Below are 21,683 nucleotides of genomic sequence, written 5' to 3'. Positions count from 1 at the left end.
ACAGCGCCCTCCCATACTCTTAAAATATCATCTTTATTTCGGTATCTAATTAGAGCTTGCCAAATGCTTGTCCTTCTGGGCACTGGTAACACGTGGCAACTACCACGGAAATACTAAAACTACATTTCCTAGTATCAGCAAAAAATAACCAAAGGCATCTCTCGGAGTCATCTTAACATAGGCCTCTCACCGCTAATTATGGGATACGTGTCCAGAAGGGTGCAGAGGGCATCACCCTGCTCAGTTGCAGGGATTCAGAATCCAATTAGAGAATAGTTAACATGCTCTTAAAGGAAAGAATGCGTATCACCTAATCCAAATGACATTGGATTCACATGCACTTTTACAAAAGTAACCAGAAAATATTTATTTTACATATACATTGAACTGCATCAGATTTGGATAAACCAAATGCTTTTTGATTGCTGTTTGATGAACATGTAGAAGATTATACCACATGTAGAACTATAGTAATATGAAGTCAACAATATTTCAGCACCAACATTGGTCAAAACAACTACAGTGCATATCTACAAACCAAATTAAAGAAAACTTCTGGGGGCGTTTGAAAGATTTATGCATTTTCCAGTACTACTACCATGACCTGTGTGGCAGTAAGAGGATGAACGCCGTTTAACCTCAATGTGCTCCTCTTTTGGCTGCTAAGATAATTTGCATTCACAAAGGTCGCTAGAGTCCAAGCCATTTTCTGTCTTCTAAACTGCAAACGGTCCAGAGCACTGTGGAACTAAAAGGCTGCGATTGTGTGCAGTAATTAAGCGTTTTTAATGAGGCCTGAATCTTAATGTTTTAGCACGTAAGAGAGAGGATGGGGTCATCAGGGAGTGATCCAAAGCCCCCCCCTCCAAAAAAAAACCCATAAGTGATGTTTATCCAAACAGAAATACAAAATGTACCGCGTGGGTGTTTAGAGCATTACTAAGCCCTAAGACCATTTCTTATTCGCTGTTTTAAAACACAGATAACCAGCCGTTCAACTACATGTTCAAACCAAGTCAGGTTTGAACAAGACTGACAAAGCTCTGCCAGTAAGTGGCTGGCACGGCATTCACATGTTTAGGTATAGATTAGTTTTTAGCAGAGTACAGGGAGTAACACGGAGTTAATACAAACATGGTTTCATTAGCCCCTGAGGCCTACCGCAGGTTTTGGCAGATTCTAAACTTCCTGTCAACTAGAACATCATATACTTAAACATCTCAATACAATAGCACAATGCCCTAGACTAATTATGATTATTATGAATATCATACATCTGTGTCAGAAGGTACAGTAAATCCTTTTTGTTCAGCTGAATGTCCGTCTATAGTAAAATGCAAATTCTGAAGCTGGTGATGTCGCCACAACGTCAAGTTCAAGGCAAACAGCATACATCGATTAAGGATGACTGGGCTCTTTGCACCATCTGGTGGTGGATACTGCAACTACCATTCATACTATTGTAGCTCTATACAGCTTGTAATAGTGACTGTTTTTGTCTTTTTTCTCTGAAAGACAGAATTGAAAAAATACAAACACAGAAATTCTTTATATATATATTGTTTATATATATATATATATTTATAGATTTAATTTAGATCACTTAAAACACAAACAATATGGATACAATAGTACAATAGATTTAGCCGAGAACAAGGTCTTTCTTAATATTATATCCATTTGACCTCACTGATTCAGCTGTTAATCATAAAATATGATCTACTCCATAAATTATGTCAGCACAAATTTTAGCACTAATTTACAAATGGCAAGCACACAACTCTCATTTTAACAAACACACAGTGAAGAATCTATACACACAAAAGAACTTTTTTTCCCCATGTTAATTCCCAGCCATTCTCTTTTTTTAAGGATAAACAAGCAAAACAGTTACTGTGTGTAAATCAATCATAAATCCATTCTTATGTAACTGCACAGTTCAACTGAATACAACAATTTACGCAATATGATTTACAGAAATTAATTCTGCTTGTTTCACAAGAAGGCTCACACTTTAAATTACCAATGATTCTCTAACACTCATCAGATGCGGATACTGGGAGATCATGAGTTCAGGGAGTTTTTAATCTGAAAATGTTCATTAATTGTATACAATGCATAAATAATAATATTGGAATGTATGTTTTATAAGCCTACCACAGGAAGAGTATGACAATTAGATGTCTTGAGTTTTTTTGCATTTCACATAAACTCTCTCCTGTTTTCTTGTAATTCCCTGCATCCTTCATTTGCAATGGGCTGTGACTGGCTGCCAGGTGACATGGTTTCGCAGTCATGCCATCATGAAGAAAAAAAACATTTATTACTTTTCTAAAACTTTTCTTTTAAAAAAATCCCAACGGTGGAGGGGGAATGCAATGGCATTTTTTTTGTCTGTCAAACAAAAACAAATGATCCTTTTAGTCTAATAAAGACAATCAGAATGAAAGGTAAGAGTGGCATAATGCAAGAGACAGGGAGGAGACAGAATCATAATTTTCAAACCTCAACATAACAGAGCACAGTTAATACATGCCATGTGGATCATTACTCAAGACTAATATGAAGTACCATTAGAATATGGGGATGTAGTTGTCAATCTTAGCCCGATGTCTTTGGGCAATACACTCAGCAATCCACACAATGTTCCTGCACTCTTGCTCCTTCAACTTGACGTAGGCATAGAACACACTGAAATGAAACTGATTCAGGAAGGCCAGCTTATTGAGTTTCACCTGTAAACACATAACCCACATTTCAAACAGAGGCATTTGCTAACATCAAAAACATCATTGGATTATGATTTTCAGAGCAGTAACATTCTCTCGCTTTCACATTGAGCAAAAAGCTTTGCTCACCTCATGCTCAAAAAAGCGATCCTCAAGGGTTTTGTCTCCTGGGTTGCTGCCAGCACCCTCAAAGAGAAGCTTGTATTCCTGAAGCAACATGAAGTCAATTTTAATCCTCATCATTCTGGTGGCCAAAAGTACCAGAGACACACACGCTATGTGAACTCTAAAGGAACAGTTTACCCAGAACGATCATTCTGTTATTTAATTGAATGTTAGTTTAAACTCATTTTGGTCTACACATATACTTACAGGGTAGTATTCAGCCACAGCTTTGACCTGCTCGTAATCATCTGCGCGGGCTAGCTGTGCAAGACCCTCTGGGTAGAGCTTTCCACAGTGAGGGAAGAGTTTAGCTCTGTCTTCTTTGGAGAGCTCCGTACCAAAGGAGTTAATGGTAATGATGAATGCTCTTCTGTCTGCCTCAAACTGATACAAAAACAAATCTTTGCTTTAGTTCTTAAAAACACTGAAATGTGTCAACTGAAATTATAATAACAACAAAAAAAAAAAAATCCTATTTCAGACTCAAGGTCCCTATACTTGATTTCACAGGTGTTTACTCACCTCCAGAATTGGGCACATGGTATCTGCGGTTGTGCCACCCAGTGAAGAGCAGAACTTGTAGAAAGCTTCTAGATAAGCCTGGAGACACAGAGAGGAGATCAACCACAGATTTCATAGTTAAAGGTCTTTAGAAATAATTGTTTATATAAAAACCAATATAATAATAATAACTGTTGTAATAGTGACATTGCGCTGGTAACAGGCCTAGCACTTGTAATCCTACATACCATAATGCTATTTTGTTGTTATTATTACTAGCTATTACTTTTTCATTATTATTTCTCATGTTCATCTTGTCTTAGCATTTGTATCAACTATTCATATTTAATGCAAATGAAATAAGCAAGTTGTATTCTGTAAATAACTGTGTATGTGATGAATTAAAAAAAACTTGAATTTTGAATGAAAACAAGTGTTTAATGTTTTTCTTTTAAAGAGTTTTTCTTTGTCAACAGCACCATAACACTATAATTCAACATCTTGGTATGTGCCTATTCAGAAATTGACTTTCAAAAATAGACATACAATGAAAAATATACAATTGTGATGGTGTCAACATTAGATGCTTATGCATACTTGTCATTTCATATGAAAATTCCTAATGATTGTTTAAGATTTACATCCTAGCATATTCCATCACAAGGCTGACCTTGTAAAGAGTGTTGCGAATTATTTCAATGTTCATCTCATCCAAATCCTGCTCAGAGATGCAGTCCTGAAAGAAAGCAGCTGAGACAAACAGAAACAGCCATGAACTGTGATGTAGAAATAAGCACCTTGGTATTATTTAGAGCATGTTTTGAGTTTTTTCACAAAATTTCTGAATACTTAAATACTGACAAGATTCACAACTCACTGACTTCCCTTGGCAACAAAACACGAAGTGAATGTGATTCATGTGTGAGTTTTTCATATCAAGCTGTCTTACCAAGTGGTGTATCCACCAGGATGGCATTATAGAGCTCTGCTGGAGTTTGGGCGATGTTAACAGCCTCCATCTGTTCAAAGCTGCCAAGTGGATGGCACTTGGGCACCAGCTCTGAAATGGCCCGCTGATGGAGAGTTCCAGTGATCAACAGGATGACGTTGTCAATCATATAGCTGTATCTGAAAAAGCAGTAAGATGGAAAAGAGCTTACTATTGAGTGCTGAGAGAGAAAGAATTTTAAAACAAAGTGATTAAGTCAAAAAATGCCAGCGAAAGCAAACAAAAATATTCTTGACTATGGATATTCACTAAACACAATACATTTGTAAATTACAGGAGCTCAATTTTATGTGAGACGCCTCAAGCGGTGTGAATTCGAAGCGTGGTTTGCTTATACTCTTGGATGCTTGACTGCACTCACGTGATGAAATCCATGAAGCTGGCCAGAGGCTCATAAGACTGGTTCCTCATATGGCGGAACTCAACCACCATCTTCTCTTTCAGCTTGTCATCAATGACGGACACAGTGAGGGGAGAGGCTTCATTGGCCAGGAAGCTTCCATAGTCAGTGCTCTGCAAGTGAAGCTTCAGGTCTGAGGAAAAAAAACAACAAGAGACCCCTTTAATGACTAAAAAATAAACTGATTTTATTCGTAAACGCAAAGCCTCATTCTTCAGTGTTAAAGGGTTGTGTTCTGGCTGTGATTTCTATATTAATCTCGGAAACTGTTTTTACACAATTTCCAGTTCCCTAAAACACAGACAAAAATTCCAAGTGAGTCACTTGCCATTGATTTCTAAAGGGAGAGACAAAATTAGCTATAATGTATTAAAAAATATTGTTTTCATTTAAAATAATGCAAAAAAATATGGTTCTTTAAAGGACTAATTTCATAGCAAAGTGTGAAATATTAGGATATAATGCAGCACAGCTTCAACAAATAAACAAAGGACATCTCAATCAGTAAGAAAGATATTAATCCTCAATAAATGTGTTATTTTGTCTTATTATTTATGAGTTCTAAGCCTATGCAAAGAGGTATTAACAGCAAGTTAAACAGCACGGTTCCTGCCGGGTAATGTATCTGATTGCATTGATATAATAAATGAAAAGGTTTCTTCCTAAATTTTACAGGATACACAAAGTAGAAGGCAAACTCTGTCCAATAAAAGTTTGCTTTTTTTCTAATTAAAGCAAATATGTGCTTTGAACAATTAGAGCTAACTTGCCGACAGAGAAAAAAAATGTACAAAGTCATAAATTCTCCAAACACCAGTAAGAAGAAGAATCTTCCCATCCTACAGAAGTGACGCCATGATATAATCACATGACCAGCTCCAACAACTACCATTTCTCAAATTAAACCTGCATATTTCTTTTAGATAAAAAAAAACGTAAACATTTATTATTTATCTCGAATATTTGCATAAAACGCTCCTTACCCGACTGAAAATTTTTAAAAACGACGCTGAAATTCGCTGGTAACCAGTCAGTCAGTCAGGTCAAACAGAGGCCTTATAATAATAATAATAATAATAATCCTGTGCATAATTAAAATAGAGCCGTACTCTAAACATTCGCGTACAATCACATAAAATGAACGCATAAATAAACAGGTCAGAAAATAGCTGATACACTGAATGTTTCGCTGTTAGCATCACAGTTAGCATGTGCATTTAAATACTAGTAACATTAGTGAGAAGCAACATAATATAATGATCACAGGACTTCAGTTGTTAACTTAACATTAGGTCTGAGGAAAATTAGGAAAATTAGGACATGAAACCTGATCTTCACCTGCTAACGTTAAAGGGAATTTAAATGCTGGCTAAAAAAAACAAGCTAACTGACATTAGCTAGGCTGTGCTATAGATATACGACGATTTATCAGCGAGTTACAACAGCAATGATAAAATTCGGGTTTGCATCTTTAAACGACAATAAATGTCAATAACGACACGCAACTGTATGTGAAAATATCGCAAATGAAAGCGGACAGCTAGCAGCCAACACACAAACACTCACCTTCCAGAGTTTCACACTGAACGAGATTCAAATAATCCGCCTGAGATAAAATACCAGCCTTAAAACCTCTCACCAGCCCCTCTAGATAACCATTATCCACATTAAAATATAATTCAGAGAACGGCATTGTAAGAAAATAACACTACCGGCGTACTAGCTTAAGAGAGAGATAGACGTCGCCCAGTCTTGAGTGATAGTGCTGTTCTTCCGAGTCGGATCTTTTCAGTGAAATATTTAAACAGGTTCACAAAACTGTTCTGAATGATTCAATGAACCAGAATAGCTATTGTTTTGTTTTGTTGATTATATGGCAGTTTAATCAATACACATACGAAGCCCTTAGTTTTAACACATTCACGTATATTTTTACCCGAAAAAAGTATACATTTCAGTTTTGCTTATTTTTCATTTTATTCTGAACTGAATCCTAGCTGCTAAACTGGTACACTACAATACAATAATACATAACGATAAACAATTATTAATTTCATTTGGAAATAGAAATAATCTTTATTGGAACGTTTTAGACTGGAGCTGCGATGACGTAAAGAATAGATGAGAATTGTCTTGAAGACAGAATCTTTCAAATGAACTGTTCAAAAGAACCGATTCGAGAAAATGAGTCGGACTTCCCATAGCTGAATGAGGGAAGTCGCGGAGACCTGGACACACGCACACGCGCACACGCACACGCACACGCACACGCACACGCACACACACACACACTCACGTGATTGAGCATCTGACTATCAAACCTTAAACACTGATCTCAGCCAATCACGAAGAACCCCAGAGCTTTGTCTGGGCTGAGCAGAACCTAAAGATTCCACATTTATTTGTTTGTTGGTTGGTTTAATGTCAATGTGAATGTTTTCCTTTGAAAAAAAACTAAAATTAAAAAAAAAAAAAAAAAATTATATATATATATATATATATATATATATATATATATATATATATATATATATATTTTTTTTTTTTTTTTTTTTTTGTAGTAGCCTCTACAGTGCATAGTATACACCATCCTTACAAACCAACTAATGTGTTTTTTCTTCATTAATTAAAGGCCAATGGCTTTTGAAAGGCAGTGTGTATGGTGCACTCTGACCAGGATAAGTAGGCCTATAGCTACCATGAACATTATCCTTGATGTAACCAACCTATAAGATAATGGAGACGCTTGTCCAGATGATGCTGTTCACCAGAAGATTATTAATTAATGTACATTTTCACATGAACAATGATCAGATTTCTGTGAAGTTATCACTGCCCTCTGATAAATTATTTTCGCTGCAGAATTAAATGTTGATAAAGTGTCTTTCAGCGGAAACGCTCAGTCCATTATTTCTTCAAATATGCCATTTATATGTTCCAGAGAGCAGGATATGAACTCAAATTAAGTTAATTTAATATTAATCAGCTAAAAGCATGTCATAGTTTAAAATAGCACCAAATATTTGTTGATGAGAAATTGTCTGGTAACAGCTAGCATTTCATATACACAATATTTATTTGTATGTTTGTTTATTTATTATAAAAAATGGGTGAACTTCACCATACAGATGTTTCTACGCCCATAGCCTTTATAGACCAGTCTTTAAATATATAAACTAGTAATGCTGACTTGACCTGTTTGTTTCATACAAAATGCTCTAACACAGATTTCTGTTAATTACGCATTCTGGTTGGCACTTATAAACAATTCAGACCAATCTGACCTTACAAAGAGAAGTACTGAACTGCATACTCATAAACAATTTATTTCCTCACAAATGGATGCTGTATTGCGTCATCAGCGCTAAAACTGCAGGCTGGAGAGTTCAGCTGATTGGAGCTGTATTAGCTTCATAATGAAGTGTTTACTGGTCAGTACTGAGCTTTAACTAGACCTATAGGATGGGGGAGCATGAAGATTAAATGAAGAGTTTATTTGAAAAAAACAGATAACTCTGAAATCATGTTTTTTATTATGTTATCGTGTTTTTATTGTGTTTTATTTTGTTTGCTAGTTAGCTAGTTTGATTGAGATGAATTGGAATGCACAATGGAAAAAACATGATTTTTGAAAATTGTTAAAAACAGAGTTATCTGTTTTTGCAAATGAACTCTTCAACTGTAGTAAGCCTGAAGGGCATATATATTCAAGCCTTTAACCCATTACTTTACCAAATATGTTTTTCAGCAATTCATGTCTAATTATTTTATTTTATTTATTTTTTTTTTTTATTGGTGGGTGGCAACGCAATGTTATATTTAAAAGAAAATTATATCCAATTATAAATCATGCATAAATATAAAAACTGAATGTGTAAATAGTAAAACTATAAGTATGCCTTGCTGCAATATAAATAAGCCATAACCAAAACTAAACAATATTTAACTAATATTTGTTCTGAGTATTGGTTCAAAATGCAGCACCATGTTTCATACTATACTGAGCTATACAAAGTAGCAATGCATTTTTGATACTTTTCATATAATTTCATACATTTAACTTAAGTTAAATATGTCAAAGTCTAAAATAGCTTTCACAAATTCTATATATTCCCCTTTTCCTGTGTTGATGTGTTGAGTGCATGGGTTTATGTGTGTGTCAGTGTTTGTGTTGGAGTTAAGTGGATGTACAAGGCACAAGAGACCACACCTCCATACACTGATCGGGACCATGTGTCGCACCTCAAGGAGCCTTATAAATCACAGAGTCCAGTGCAGACTCTCAGTCTCAGTCTTGGACACAGAACCCTGCAGGTAAGTCAGACATACTTTACTTATACATGTGCATGTGCAAACAGATCCACTCACATACTGTATGTCAAATACAAACCAATGCATATACAAAATCTATCTGTCTACATGCTCACAAACATAAACACGATTTCAAACATTTAACTTCAATCTGAGTGGTTCTTGACTGCACTCTCTTTTTCAGTGAATACAACTGGATCTCTAAAAGTGTGGGTGAAATTTATCCTGTTTTTTGGGATTCAATGAATATGATTCTGAACATAGCGATCATCAGCTGTTTTTTGATGAATGTCATGGTGATGGCATCACATCCAAACCTGAGGCGTAGTGAAAACTCCTTTGTTCTATCCGACACAGGTAAGGTTTCTAGATTGATGTTATTTTCCACAAACATGAAGTATATATTTTTCTGTTGATAATTTCAGAGATAGTCCTTTCTTTTAAAAATGTTTTTTGCTAGTACAGTTTACTGTGATTTGACACAGTACAAATGTTTACACATATCTTATAGGGGATGTTACAAAAATCTTATTCTAAAATGTGTTCAAAATCAACACATTTCAAATATTTTTGGATAATATATACAAGTAGATATCATTTAAATTATGATTTATTCATGATGGAAGTACACAACATTTTTGTAAAAATGGTCAGCATTTCATTGTGTAAATCCTGTGTTAAATTATGTACTAAATTAATGAATTTCAAATTTATGTCATGGACTGCTTTTGTAATTTTTTGTGTTTGGTGCATTTGTGTTTTGTACATCATAGACTTACTATCTGAAGTGGAACACCTTGAAATAAACTCAGCAGAAGAAAAACTGCTAGAAGACCTTGGATCCTATGATGACGTGAGTAACTGACATTTAGAATATGCATTTAATATCAAGTGAGTTTACGTATCTCCAGGTCATACATCTCATGACTGTAAAAATGACAATGAAAGTGCTCAAATTATTTAAAAATATAATTTTATTTAAATCATCCCATTTTTATTTTTATACGATCTGTTTACAGTTTTAATATGCTATTTTTTGCATTTAAGCATTTAACTCTAAGGCATAGCCCAGTGATACACAAATAGATAAGGTGGTGACTCCGGGTGCATGTTCACGGTGTGTGTGTGTTCACTGCTGTGTGTGTGCACGTTGGATGGGTTAAATGCAGAGCACGAATTCCGAGTATGGGTCACCATACTTGGCTGAATGTCACTTCACTTCACTTGGATGTTCGGATTTACCTGGACATAATACTTATTCTTACAATTTTGAGCACCACTGCTTCAAGCTATAGAATTTAACTCTGTGATGATGGCAAGACAATTTATTTATAAAGCATTAAAAACAACAGTAAGTTGACCAATGTGCTGTTCAGATTCTAAAACATGCAAATATATATAAACATTCAACACACATGTGTTATGCAGCATGGACGTCAAACCATTCAACATAAAAAAAAAAGTCACTGAGCAGCATTCTGCCAAAGAAGCCTTGGAGAAGAAATAAATCTTTAAAAGAGACTTAAATGACACCAATGTGCACTGTAAAAAAAAAAAAAAAAAAAAAAAAACTTGAAAGTTTAAGGCAACCAGCTTAAGCAGATTTTTGAGTTTTCTCAATTTCTTGTTTTAAGTTTATACAACAAAAAGTTGAGAAATTTCCTGAAAAAATAAGTTGAGAAAACTGAGATTTTTGCTGCTGAAGCTGGTTGCCTTAAACTTTTAAGTTGGCTCAACTCTTTTTTTTTTTTTTTCTTCTTTTTTTTTTATAGTGTGCAAAGGCAAACTGTTCCAGAGCTATGGAGCAAACACTGCAAAAGCATGATCCCCCACATTTTACGTCTTGACATATGGTAAAGCATTTTTGTTTCTTTTTGTTGCCACAGGATCTGGGTAAAGCTGTACAGCTGCAGAGAAGAGGTACACGTTCCTCTAGCCGCTGCATCCCTCATCAGCAGTCCTGCTTGGGTCATCACCTGCCTTGCTGCAACCCCTGTGATACGTGTTACTGTCGTTTCTTCAAGGCCTTCTGCTACTGCCGTAGCATGGATCACACCTGCAAACATGAATATGCATAGAGCCAAATTCTACTCCGAAATGACTAATTGTTGCTTTACATTTATAGTTTTATGGCTCTAGAATGTATATGTGGATAGTGGAAATATACAGCCACACTATCAACAGGGAAGTTTGTTACAATATAACAAATATAATGGTTAATAATAAAGCTGCACAAAGCATAAAGAGTGCACCTTGGCTCTTAAGATTTCAGATTTGTATTGCTGCAGTTTTATGGTGTAATTTTATTGCAATTTTGATGTCAAAATCTACTCATATTGCCATAAATTGTATATATACGCATTCCATAAACTCTGATTATTGCAAATGTGTAGCTTGTAAAATAAAAAAGGTATCAAATCACCTGACATCAAAATTGAGTTGTGTACAATTTCGTACATACACCGAGAGCCAGAAGAAAAAGCTAATTTCTGCTTTACAAAACGTTACCAAAAACGCATAGTATATATTGGGTGGTTCTTTAATGGAAAGCTGCATATAGTGAGTGGGGAAATGAGTGGATAATGAATGAAAATACAGTAAGCGTGCAAAACTTTCAATATTTTAGAAAAAGCATACACCTTGTAAAATTGGAGGCAAATAGTGGCTATTTTGAAAAGGCTAAAATATAATGCCTTTTTGATCTGTTAAACATTTTTAATCACTGCATTCAGTAATTCCCGTAATTCCATTTGAGTATCATTGCACAGTTTTGATGTCTTCACAATATTCTAAAATGGGGGAAATAATACTAGTAAAGAATACTGGATAAATTACCTGTTAATACAATTACTTTTCAATATATAGCCATTATAATATATTGAAAAGTAGTCATGGGCAGTCGTGGCCTAATGTTTAGAGAGTCGAACTTGTCGAATGTCTAAGTCGAAGGCCAAGTCAAGTCACCTTTATTTATATAGTGCTTTTAACAATACAGATTGTGTCAAAGCACTTAACAGTATCAAACTGGAGGATAGAGTGTCAGTAATGTATAATAATAAGATTAAACACTCAATTTTCAGTTAAAGGCATTTCATTATTGAATTCAGAGATGTCATTGTCTAGCTCAGTTTAGTTTAAATAGTATCTGTGAAATCAAATTGACGATGATCACTAGAAATCAAGTGTCCCCAACTGAGCAGGCCAGAGGCGACAGTGGCAAGGAACCAAAACTCCCTCTGAGAAAAAAACCTTGGGAGAAACCAGGCTCAGTCGGGGGGCTAGTTCTCCTCTGGCAAGGATATTATTGTTTATTTATTGTTTAATTATTGATTTAATTAACAGGTCATGGTAGAGTCTCGTTTCCGGCAGGGATTGTAGGTGGGGGAGTGAATGTCCAGCGCTCTCTTCCACCTTTAAATCTATGACTTGAGGTGAGACCCTTGAGCAAGCCATCGAACCCCCGACTGCTCCCTGGGCCCACTGCTCCAGGTGTGTATTCACGATTTATGTGTGTGTGTGTGTGTGTGTGTGTGTGTGTGATTCTGAGTATGGCATACCATACTTGGCCACATGCCATGTCCTTTCCTTTCCTTTTCTGTCCTCATAATGATTAATCCAAACACATTTGAACCAAAGGTCATGTCATGCATCTTTATTGATGAAACTGAAAGACAGTATTCATGGCTGCTTTAGTTAGCAGCAATGGTCTGGTCAATCCAGGCACGGAGCTTGGTGACACGGGCGTAGAAAGCAGGGGTGGAAGTGGAGCAGGTACTGCTTCCCCAGGACACGATACCAACCAGATTCCAGATTCTGTTCTTCTCACAGACCAGAGGACCACCAGAATCACCCTGGGAGTCACAAAGTAGAGTTTGTAGTCAAAACATTTACTAATGATCGTGTATTTATTTAAATATATATAATCGTATATATATATTTAGTTCACCATGCAAGAGGAGACACCAGAGGCTCCAGCACAGATCATTATATCAGTGATGTTGCTTCCCCAGTAACTCATGCAGTTGTCATTGGTCAGCAGAGGCAGAGCGGCCTGCTGGAGCAGGGCAGGGGTATCAGCAGCTGAAAGGGCAGATTGTCAGAATTTTAAAAGAAAATTAATCAAGACAGAGAACAGATGCAATTCAGGCTAAACTACAAAAATATTAACAAAAAAATAAATGCAAAAATATAAAAATGCTGAAATGAATTAGTATTCTGAAACTCACCCTTGTGCCTAGTCAGGCCTCATCCAGAGGTCACACACTTCATGCCTCCAGGGAAGCTGTCGGAGGTTCCAGGGAGGCACACGGGAGACACGTGAGTGTTGAGCTGAGCGGGGGTGGCCAGCTTGATCAGGAGGATGTCATTGTTGATGGTGTAGCTGTTGTAGTTAGGGTGCTTGATGGACTTTGGGAAAAGGATACAGACACGTAAGCATTCAGATTTTCAAGTAGCAATCATGTGTGGGAACGCTCTCTTCAGTTTCCTGTTAAAAGACTGTCTCCAGTGATTCAGGTACAATACACTAGTGCTGCAGAGCTTTTTAACAGTGGTGAATCTGCTGCTGAATCTTCAGCGAAAAGAAATCAAGTACATGATACAAACACCATGTTCTGCAATAGAATGGCTTTCACTAGATGGTTCTCTTAATGAATAGATCAAAAATGTTCCAGTGTGTTTTCTTTTTTATAAAGTCTTTATTGAACTATATCGATTAGATCCGTTAGTGAATCAACACCTGACTTACATACTTACTGAACTGAAAGTTGTCATTATTAGTAGCCCATATTGTTATTGGCAGGAGTCAATGAACTGTAGATAGGAAAATCACTGATTGACGTGAATAGGTCCTGAACCTGAATAGTAATTTTGAATATTTTCAGAGATGTTGAGCGAATGAAGATTGTTTTGTGTGAGCATCATTACTCACTCATTGTCCATATGATGTGTTTTTAAAAATACACATTTTATGTATAGTTTTTATTAATTTATGAAATTATTTTGCTATATATTTATGTAGTGAATTTGGATGGAGGCTCCCCCACTGCCAGATATTGAGAGTCTACACACCTTTCCAACACTAATGGTCTGAATGGCCTCAGCATTAGATGAGCGATCATGCTCACCCAGGATGATGCGGTGAGAGGTTCTGTAAAAAAAAAAAAAAAAAAAAAAAAATGAAACAGTATAATCAAAATAACCCCCAATCTTTTAAAGCTTTAAAAATCCCAATAGATTCCTACAGGCTAAACATGAAGTGAAGTTACAGGCTTAGTCTTTAATACTGTCTTACCTCACATTGCAGTGAGCAGCAGTCACAACCCACCACTCATTGATCAGGGAGCCACCACAAAAGTGGAAGCCAGTGCAGTCCTGTAATAAATTTAAAATGATGTAATAATTTAATAAACCCTTTAAAGCTATTGTTATTGACACAGATTTTACCTGGGCCAGGAGTGAGGCCGTGCCTCCTCACCATTCACAATCCTGGAGTAGCCAGTAATAACAGGGGAGATGGCAGGAACGCCACAGCCTGACAGAGTAAAAAATAGAGCCAAAGCAGTTTACCAGATTCATGTGTTCTAAGGACTATTTAATTAAAGTTAGCCAGGCTTAAAGTCTGTTATTAGAGTATCTTATTATTAAAAATAAAAAACAGGTTTGTACCATAGGCTGCACCAAAGAAGGCGAGACAGGAGAGGATCCACAAGAAGGCCATTGCTGCACTTGAATGTTGTCTGCTCCTTTGAGGGCTTTATATATTCTTTCTTCATTCATATGCTGGACATCTTATCTTGCCACTGTGGGATAAAGATAATGCCTCCACCACCTGGTTGCTTTAAATCAGCTTTTTAATTTAAGTCTTTCAGTTGTGCATTCCATTTACATTTATGCATTGGACTGCAACTAAAACTGCACTGAAAGTAACCGTGTCATCAGTTAATTCCCTGGGAGTCAAACCCTTAACCTTGTAATTTCTAGTACCATACAGTACTGTTAGAGCTACAGAAATACTACCAAATACTGAATTATTGAAGACAGGATGCTGCTAATTTTCCCAGATTCACAGTGATTGAAAATCGCTCTAATACTGTGAAATACATTTCTTAGAAAAACTGTCCAAAGATATTGTATTTTAAGTGATATAAGAGTGTAATTTGTTAATATTCAGTAACATTGATTCAAATATCCTATGCTTTAAAGCAATAACGGTATATTTATAAAAAGATAGACAGTTTTATATGTACATGTATATTATGTGTAAATTCAAAGTGTAAACTATGTTAGATAAATAAGTGTATAAGGGTATAAATAGTGTTGTGTGTTCCACGTTTATTGTCAAGTGTTCGAGATGGATTCCCTGAGGGAAGAAACTGTTCCTATGCCTGGCCATTCTGGTGCTCAGAGCTCTGTAGCGCCAACCAGACAGCAACAGTTCAAAGAGGGAATGTGCTGGATGTGAGGTAGACGGTGGGCCGAGGGTCCGTATCTGCTTTACTTTTCGAAATGGAGGATCCCCATGGAGGGAGAACCTGGATTTGTAAAGTTGGGACGGTTGTTTTATTCTCAACGATATGAAAAGTGTTGCCACTCCCATTTATTGCACATTTTCCCAGAAATCATAATGCACGACCCGTAAATATGCAGGCAAACGCGGTTGCCTACTATATCAGTTGAGCCAATAGCGCGGCAAGATACTGACATGGGATTATTATTAACCAATCAGATGTAGCTTATTTAGAACAGCTGTTACACGTCACGGATGATTTAGCTATCAGACACGAGCAGCAGCAGCGCATTGATCATCGTCAAGGACATTCTTTGTGTGATTGTAAGTATTCATTTAATTAGAATACGATATCTATATAAAATGTTTGTTTTGTACACTGTGTTGTTCAAACGTGTGTAAGCGTCTCGTTAGTGTCGTTTTAAGTTGGGTAACGTTTCAGCTGGCGAACTAGTAGTAGCCAGAGCCGTTGTAGAATAACATATTTAACGGCTCTGGCAGTAGCTAGCATCATGCGATTACATATTTGATTTGGTGTAAACATTCCATTCTAACGGTAATACTTCGTCCAACTCACATAGACTACAGCTCCACTGTATGTTGGCGGATAATTACCTCAGACCGTTTTGCAAACGTTCGCCAAAAACTCAAGGCAAACATGAACCTGTTGATGTTTTAAGACATATAATTAATTATCAGTTACATCTGACATAACCTTAAAGGGTCAGTATTCTAATATTCTAACCAATATTCAATATTCAAACCATCGTCCTCTGGTTGCCAGGGTAATAATGTCCTGACAAGTGGACACTATCTTTCTGCTGTCCTCTGAAGTGACATCAACACGTTCATCTGATGGTTGTGATGACATTCCTGATATCCATGCAATGAAGTTAAAAAGTTGGTGAGGCACTACACTCATGGCATTTTCCAGTGTGAGGTCACCTGCTGTGGGAGGCCATGGAATCTTTGGGGGTCTTTTTGATGTCTTTTGGATGATTTCTTTAAAGGATTAGTTCACTTTTAAAAAAACTTTTGCTGATAATTTACTCACCCCCATGTCATCCAAGATGTCCATGTCTTTCTTTCTTCAGTCGAAAAGAAATTAAGGTTTTTGATGAAAACATTTCTCCATAAAATGGACTTCATTGGGACCCAAACGGTTCAAGGTCCAAATGACAGTTTCAGTGCAGCTTCAAAGGGCTTTAAACGATACCAGACGATGAATAAGGGTCTTATCTAGCGAAACGATCGGTAATTTCAAAAATAAATAAAAAAGTTTAAGTTTTATAAGCACAAATGCTCGCCTTGCTCTGTACTGTGATGCGCGTTCGCGACGTCACGTAATACGCAATGACGTTGAAAAGGTCACGGTTGACTTAGGCGGAAGTACCGAGTCAGTAGGCTTTTTAATATTAAAACACCCAGGATACGCACAAATGGGCATTTTAAACGATAAACTGATACAAAGACATTTGAATATGTGTATATGGTCCTCCTTCCGTACATTTGTAAACACTGACTGTGTACTTCCGTACAGTCTACTGTACTACTGTCTACAAACATCTGACAGACATCTCTTTTTCAGTTTTACATACATTCTAAATCATAAACATCTTAAAGACATCTAATAGACGTCTATTTGACATCTAAAAGGAAACGTCCTATAGACGTATTGCAGATGAGCAAACACTCTAAAAAATACGTCTTGCAGATGTAAATGCAGATGTCAAATAGACGTCTCCGAGATGTACTTGTGCTATCAGGGAAGCCCTTATTTTGCCATACAGCTGGACAAGGCGACGGGCATAAGTAATGCCGCGTTACTGTTAGTTTTTGTACGATACTGCATGCACAGTAATCTTTTTGAAGATCTGCTATTTTGCAAAGAACTTCCAACGAGAGCAGCGGCAGATAATGTCATGCACTGCCTTGACGAGTACTTCACTGAAAAAGGTCTTGATTGGAAATACTGCACAGGTTACTATGACGGGAAAATATCGCGGTGTTGTTAAACAAATCCAAGAGCGAGCGCCAGAAGCAAAGTGGACGCACTGTTTCTTTCACAGGGAAAGTCTTGCAACAAAGCAGATGTCACCAGAACTGCATGAGGTCATGAACATTGCTGTGAAAACTGTTAACTATATTAAGAAAAATGCACTCAACTCAAGGTGTTTTGCAGCTCTGTGTGAACAACTTGATGCTGATCATTTGCAGCTCTTGTACCATAGTGAAATACGGTGGCTTTCAAGAGGATGTGTGCTCAATCGTCTTTTTGAACTGAGAAAAGAAGTGCACACATTTCTGGAAGAGCAACACTCCCCTCTTGCTGAGCATTACACTGATCAATTTTGTGCAAAACTGGCCTACTTATCTGATATATTTGATCAGTTAAATCAGCTAAATGTATCAATGCAAGGCAGAAACAGCACAGTGTTTTTGGTTTCAGACAAAATTGAGGGATTCAAGAAAAAACTCATTCTTTGGGACAGAAGAGTCGAGGAGGGACGATTTGACATGTTTCCACATCTGAGTGAAACTTTGGAAGCCTCTTCTCATGTGAACATATCAAGTGTCATAACCCAGCACTTGTCTCAGTTGTCTCAAAAGTTAGCTGACTACTTCCCAGAGGACCCGCAACATGGAAACCTTTGGATTTTGGACCCATTCTCTGTGGATCCTGCTTCAGAAGATATGGCTCTGTCCACTGTGTTGGAAAATGAACTAATGGAACTATCAGTTGACAGTAGCCTAAAACTTCAACTCTCACAAGTTGACCTTGCTTCATTTTGGTTACTGGCTGCAAGTGAATATCCCTCTCTGTCAAAGCCGTCAATCAAATTTCTATTGCCTTTCACCACCACATACTTATGTGAGACAGGGTTCTCCACTGTGACTATCACAAACTGAATGCTACTTTGGATGCTACTCTCCATGTCAGTCTCTCACCTGACCCATTTCACCAAGACTTGATCTTATTATCTCCAAGAAGCAAGCCCAAGTGTCTCACTGAGGGTCTGCAGAATATGCATTTTGTAGCAAGGTTTGTCTCAGTATATACAGTATGTTTTTTCTCATGTGAACTACTCCAAAACCCATTCATGTAAATATGTTAATGAGTGGTTGTTGATGAAAACTGTGTTATTGACGTGTGACACACCTGTTAGATGTCCTCATTTTTGGATGTGTGGGACGGGTTATAAGTAATGTGTCCAGTTTTTCTCCAGTTGAATTGAAAAAAATAAATAAAATACATGTAATATTCTCCTCCTTGAACTGCCACCTTAACGTGGTGGAGGGGTTTGAGTACCCGAATGAACCTAGGAGCTATGTTGTCCGGGGCTATATGCCCCTGGTAGGGTCTCCCAAGGCAAACAGGTCCTAGGCGACGGGTCAGACTAAGAGCGGTTCAAAAACCCCTTATGAAGGACAACAAAAAGAGGACCGTGATGTCGCCCGGTATGGCGCAGCCGGGGCCCCACCCTGGAGCCAGGCCCGGGGTTGGGGCTCGTATGCGAGCGCCTGGTGGCCGGCCTCCCCCCATGGCCGGGCTCAGCCCGAAGGAGCGACGTGGGGCCGCCTTCCCGTGGGCTCACCACCTGCAGGAGGGTCTCTGGGAGGGGTGCTGGAAAGTGCTCCAACCAGGGCTGGTGCAAAGAGGATCGGGCAGCAGTCGAAGGCGGCGGCCTCGACGACCCGATCCCTGGACACAGAAGCTAGCTCTAGGGACGTGGAATGTCACCTCGCTGGCGGGGAAGGAGCCTGAGATTGTGCGTGAGGTTGAGAGGTTTCCGACTAGAGATAGTCGGGATCACCTCTACGCACGGCTTGGGCTCTGGAACCACACTCCTCGAGAGAGGATGGACTCTTCACCACTCTGGAGTTGCCCATGGTGAGAGGCGGCGGGCTGGTGTGGGTTTGCTTATAGCCCCCCCAGCTCAGCCGCCATGTGTTGGAGTTCACCCCGGTGAACGAGAGGGTCGTTTCCCTGCGCCTACGGGTAGGGGATAGGTCTCTCACTGTCGTGTGTGCCTACGGGCCAAACAGCAGTGCAGAGTACCCGGCCTTCTTGGGGTCTCTGGGAGGGGTGCTGGAAAGTGCTCCAACCAGGGACTCCATCGTTCTACTGGGGGACTTCAATGCCCACGTGGGTAGCGACAGTGACACCTGGAGGGGCGTGATTGGGAGGAACGGCTCCCCTGATCTGAACCCGAGTGGTGTTCAGTTATTGGACTTCTGTGCTAGTTACAGTTTGTCCATAACGAACACCATGTTCAAGCATAAGGGTGTCCATCAGTGCACGTGGCACCAGGACACCCTAGGCCGTAGGTCGATGATCGACTTTGTGGTCGTTTCATCTGACCTGCGGCCGTATGTCTTGGACACTCGGGTAAAGAGAGGGGCGGAGCTGTCAACTGATCACCACTTGGTGGTGAGTTGGATCCGATGGCGGGGGAGGAAGCTGGACAGACTCGGCAGACCCAAGCGTACTGTGAGGGTCTGCTGGGAACGTTTGGCCGAGTCTCCTGTCAGAGAGATCTTCAACTCCCACCTCCGGCGGAGCTTCGACCGGATCCCGAGGGAGGCTGGAGATATTGAGTCCGAGTGGACCATGTTCTCCACCTCCATTGTCGAAGCGGCCGCTCTGAGCTGTGGCCGTAAGGTCTCCGGTGCCTGTCGAGGCGGCAATCCCCGAACCAGGTGGTGGACACCGGAAGTAAGGGATGCCGTCAAGCTGAAGAAGGAGTCCTATCGGGCCTGGCTGGCTTGTGGGACTCTTGAGGCAGCTGACGGGTACCGACAGGCCAAGCGAACTGCAGCCCGGGTGGTTGTGGAGGCAAAAACTCGGGCCTGGGAGGAGTTCGGTGAGGCCATGGAGAAGGACTATCGGCTGGCCTCGAAGAGATTCTGGCAAACCGTCCGGCGCCTCAGGAGAGGGAAGCAGTGCCCTACCAACGCTGTTTACAGTAGAGGTGGGGAGCTGCTAACCTCGACTGGGGATATCGTTGGACGGTGGAAGGAATACTTTGAGGATCTCCTCAATCCCGCCGTCACGTCTTCCATTGAGGAAGCAGAGGCTGAGGGCTCAGAGGTGGACTCGTCCATCACCCAAGCTGAAGTCACCGAGGTAGTCAAGAAACTCCTCGGTGGCAGGGCACCGGGGGTGGATGAGATCCGCACTGAGTACCTCAAGTCTCTGGATGTTGTGGGGCTGTCTTGGCTGACACGCCTCTGCAGCATCGCGTGGCGGTCGGGGACAGTGCCTCTGGGGTGGCAGACCGGGGTGGTGGTCCCTCTTTTTAAGAAGGGGGACCGGAGGGTGTGTTCCAACTACAGGGGGATCACACTTCTCAGCCTCCCTGGGAAAGTCTATGCCAGGGTACTGGAGAGGAGAATACGGCCGATAGTAGAACCTCGGATTCAGGAGGAACAGTGTGGTTTTCGTCCGGGCCGTGGAACACTGGACCAGCTCTATACCCTCTACAAGGTGCTGGAGGGTTCATGGGAGTTTGCCCAACCAGTCCACATGTGTTTTGTGGATTTGGAGAAGGCATTCGACTGTGTCCCTCGCGGCGGCCTGTGGAGGGTGCTCCGGGAGTATGGGGTCCGGGGTCCTTTACTAAGGGCTGTCCGGTCCCTGTATGACCGAAGCAGGAGCTTGGTTCGCATTGCCGGCAGTAAGTCAGACTTGTTCCCGGCAGAGTTTCCGCTAGAAAAAAATGGTGCCGGTCAAAGTGACCGGCAGAGGTTTCGTTTTCCGGACATTTTGGTGATGTGCCGGTCAAATATCGCCTCTTAATTAGTCAAGTTGAGGAAAACTGGAAGCAGGCTATGTAATTTAAAAAATGACATAATCAGGCCGTATAGAATGCAACGTTTATTAGCCTAACTTTCAAATAGACGGAAAAAACATGGTTTCACATTCATAGTTTAACAAACCAATCCCCCTTCCCCACATAAAATATCTGAATAGTAGCCTATTGGTTTTACTCAAGCGAACTTAATTATACACTCTCAATATGTCTCATTTAACTGGTAACATTTAAATTGGCCACCGTG

At 39.3% G+C, this 21,683-nt stretch overlaps 2 protein-coding genes and 1 pseudogene across 4 annotated transcripts; 1 reads left to right on the top strand and 2 right to left on the bottom strand.

Moving 5' to 3' along the window:
- Positions 1 to 1,575: 1,575 nt before the first annotated feature.
- atp6v0d1 (ATPase H+ transporting V0 subunit d1) lies at positions 1,576 to 6,584 on the bottom strand. 2 transcript variants are annotated; one of them, XM_079437472.1, is made up of 9 exons: positions 6,371 to 6,579; positions 4,766 to 4,937; positions 4,345 to 4,523; positions 4,066 to 4,145; positions 3,417 to 3,494; positions 3,102 to 3,278; positions 2,859 to 2,936; positions 2,572 to 2,735; positions 1,576 to 2,394 (listed from the first exon to the last, which is right to left on the bottom strand). In XM_079437472.1, exons 1-8 carry the CDS (start codon positions 6,495 to 6,497, stop codon positions 2,574 to 2,576), a joined length of 1,053 nt encoding a protein of 350 aa, XP_079293598.1. In that variant the 5' UTR covers positions 6,498 to 6,579; the 3' UTR covers positions 1,576 to 2,394; positions 2,572 to 2,573. The 2 variants fall into 2 exon arrangements, with proteins under 2 accessions (XP_079293598.1, XP_079293597.1); XM_079437471.1 differs by having other exon boundaries at positions 1,597 to 2,735; positions 6,371 to 6,584.
- A 2,721-nt stretch (positions 6,585 to 9,305) lies between these two features.
- Positions 9,306 to 11,193, top strand: LOC306882826 (agouti-related protein-like; the record flags this gene model as incomplete). Its single annotated transcript, XM_079437753.1, has 3 exons — positions 9,306 to 9,472; positions 9,889 to 9,968; positions 11,002 to 11,193. Exons 1-3 carry the CDS (start codon positions 9,358 to 9,360, stop codon positions 11,191 to 11,193), a joined length of 387 nt encoding a protein of 128 aa, XP_079293879.1. The 5' UTR covers positions 9,306 to 9,357.
- Positions 11,194 to 12,804: 1,611 nt separating this feature from the next.
- Positions 12,805 to 14,834, bottom strand: LOC306881293 (chymotrypsin A-like; annotated as a pseudogene). Its single transcript has 6 exons — positions 14,783 to 14,834; positions 14,409 to 14,648; positions 14,186 to 14,264; positions 13,342 to 13,522; positions 13,062 to 13,195; positions 12,805 to 12,966 (listed from the first exon to the last, which is right to left on the bottom strand). The product of its transcript is annotated as a chymotrypsin A-like (transcript).
- Between the last annotated feature and the right edge of the window lie 6,849 nt (positions 14,835 to 21,683).

Source organism: Barbus barbus (assembly GCF_936440315.1).
Source record: "Barbus barbus genome assembly, chromosome: 2".
Lineage (NCBI taxonomy): Eukaryota > Metazoa > Chordata > Actinopteri > Cypriniformes > Cyprinidae > Barbus > Barbus barbus.
The sequence above is the reverse complement of the archived record's forward strand: the minus strand, read 5'-3'. Positions and strand labels throughout refer to the sequence as shown.

What these genes read in the sequence shown, in the direction of transcription:
- atp6v0d1 (XM_079437471.1), bottom strand. Translation starts at nt 6,497, where the DNA reads ATGCCGTTCTCTGAATTATATTTTAATGTGGATAATGGTTATCTAGAG. An exon ending in AGCTTCATGGATTTCATCAC is followed by an intron (nt 4,524 to 4,765) that starts GTGAGTGCAGTC and finishes CTGCTTTTTCAG; the next exon opens with ATACAGCTATATGATTGACA. An exon ending in TTCGCAACACTCTTTACAAG is followed by an intron (nt 3,495 to 4,065) that starts GTCAGCCTTGTG and finishes CTGTGTCTCCAG; the next exon opens with GCTTATCTAGAAGCTTTCTA.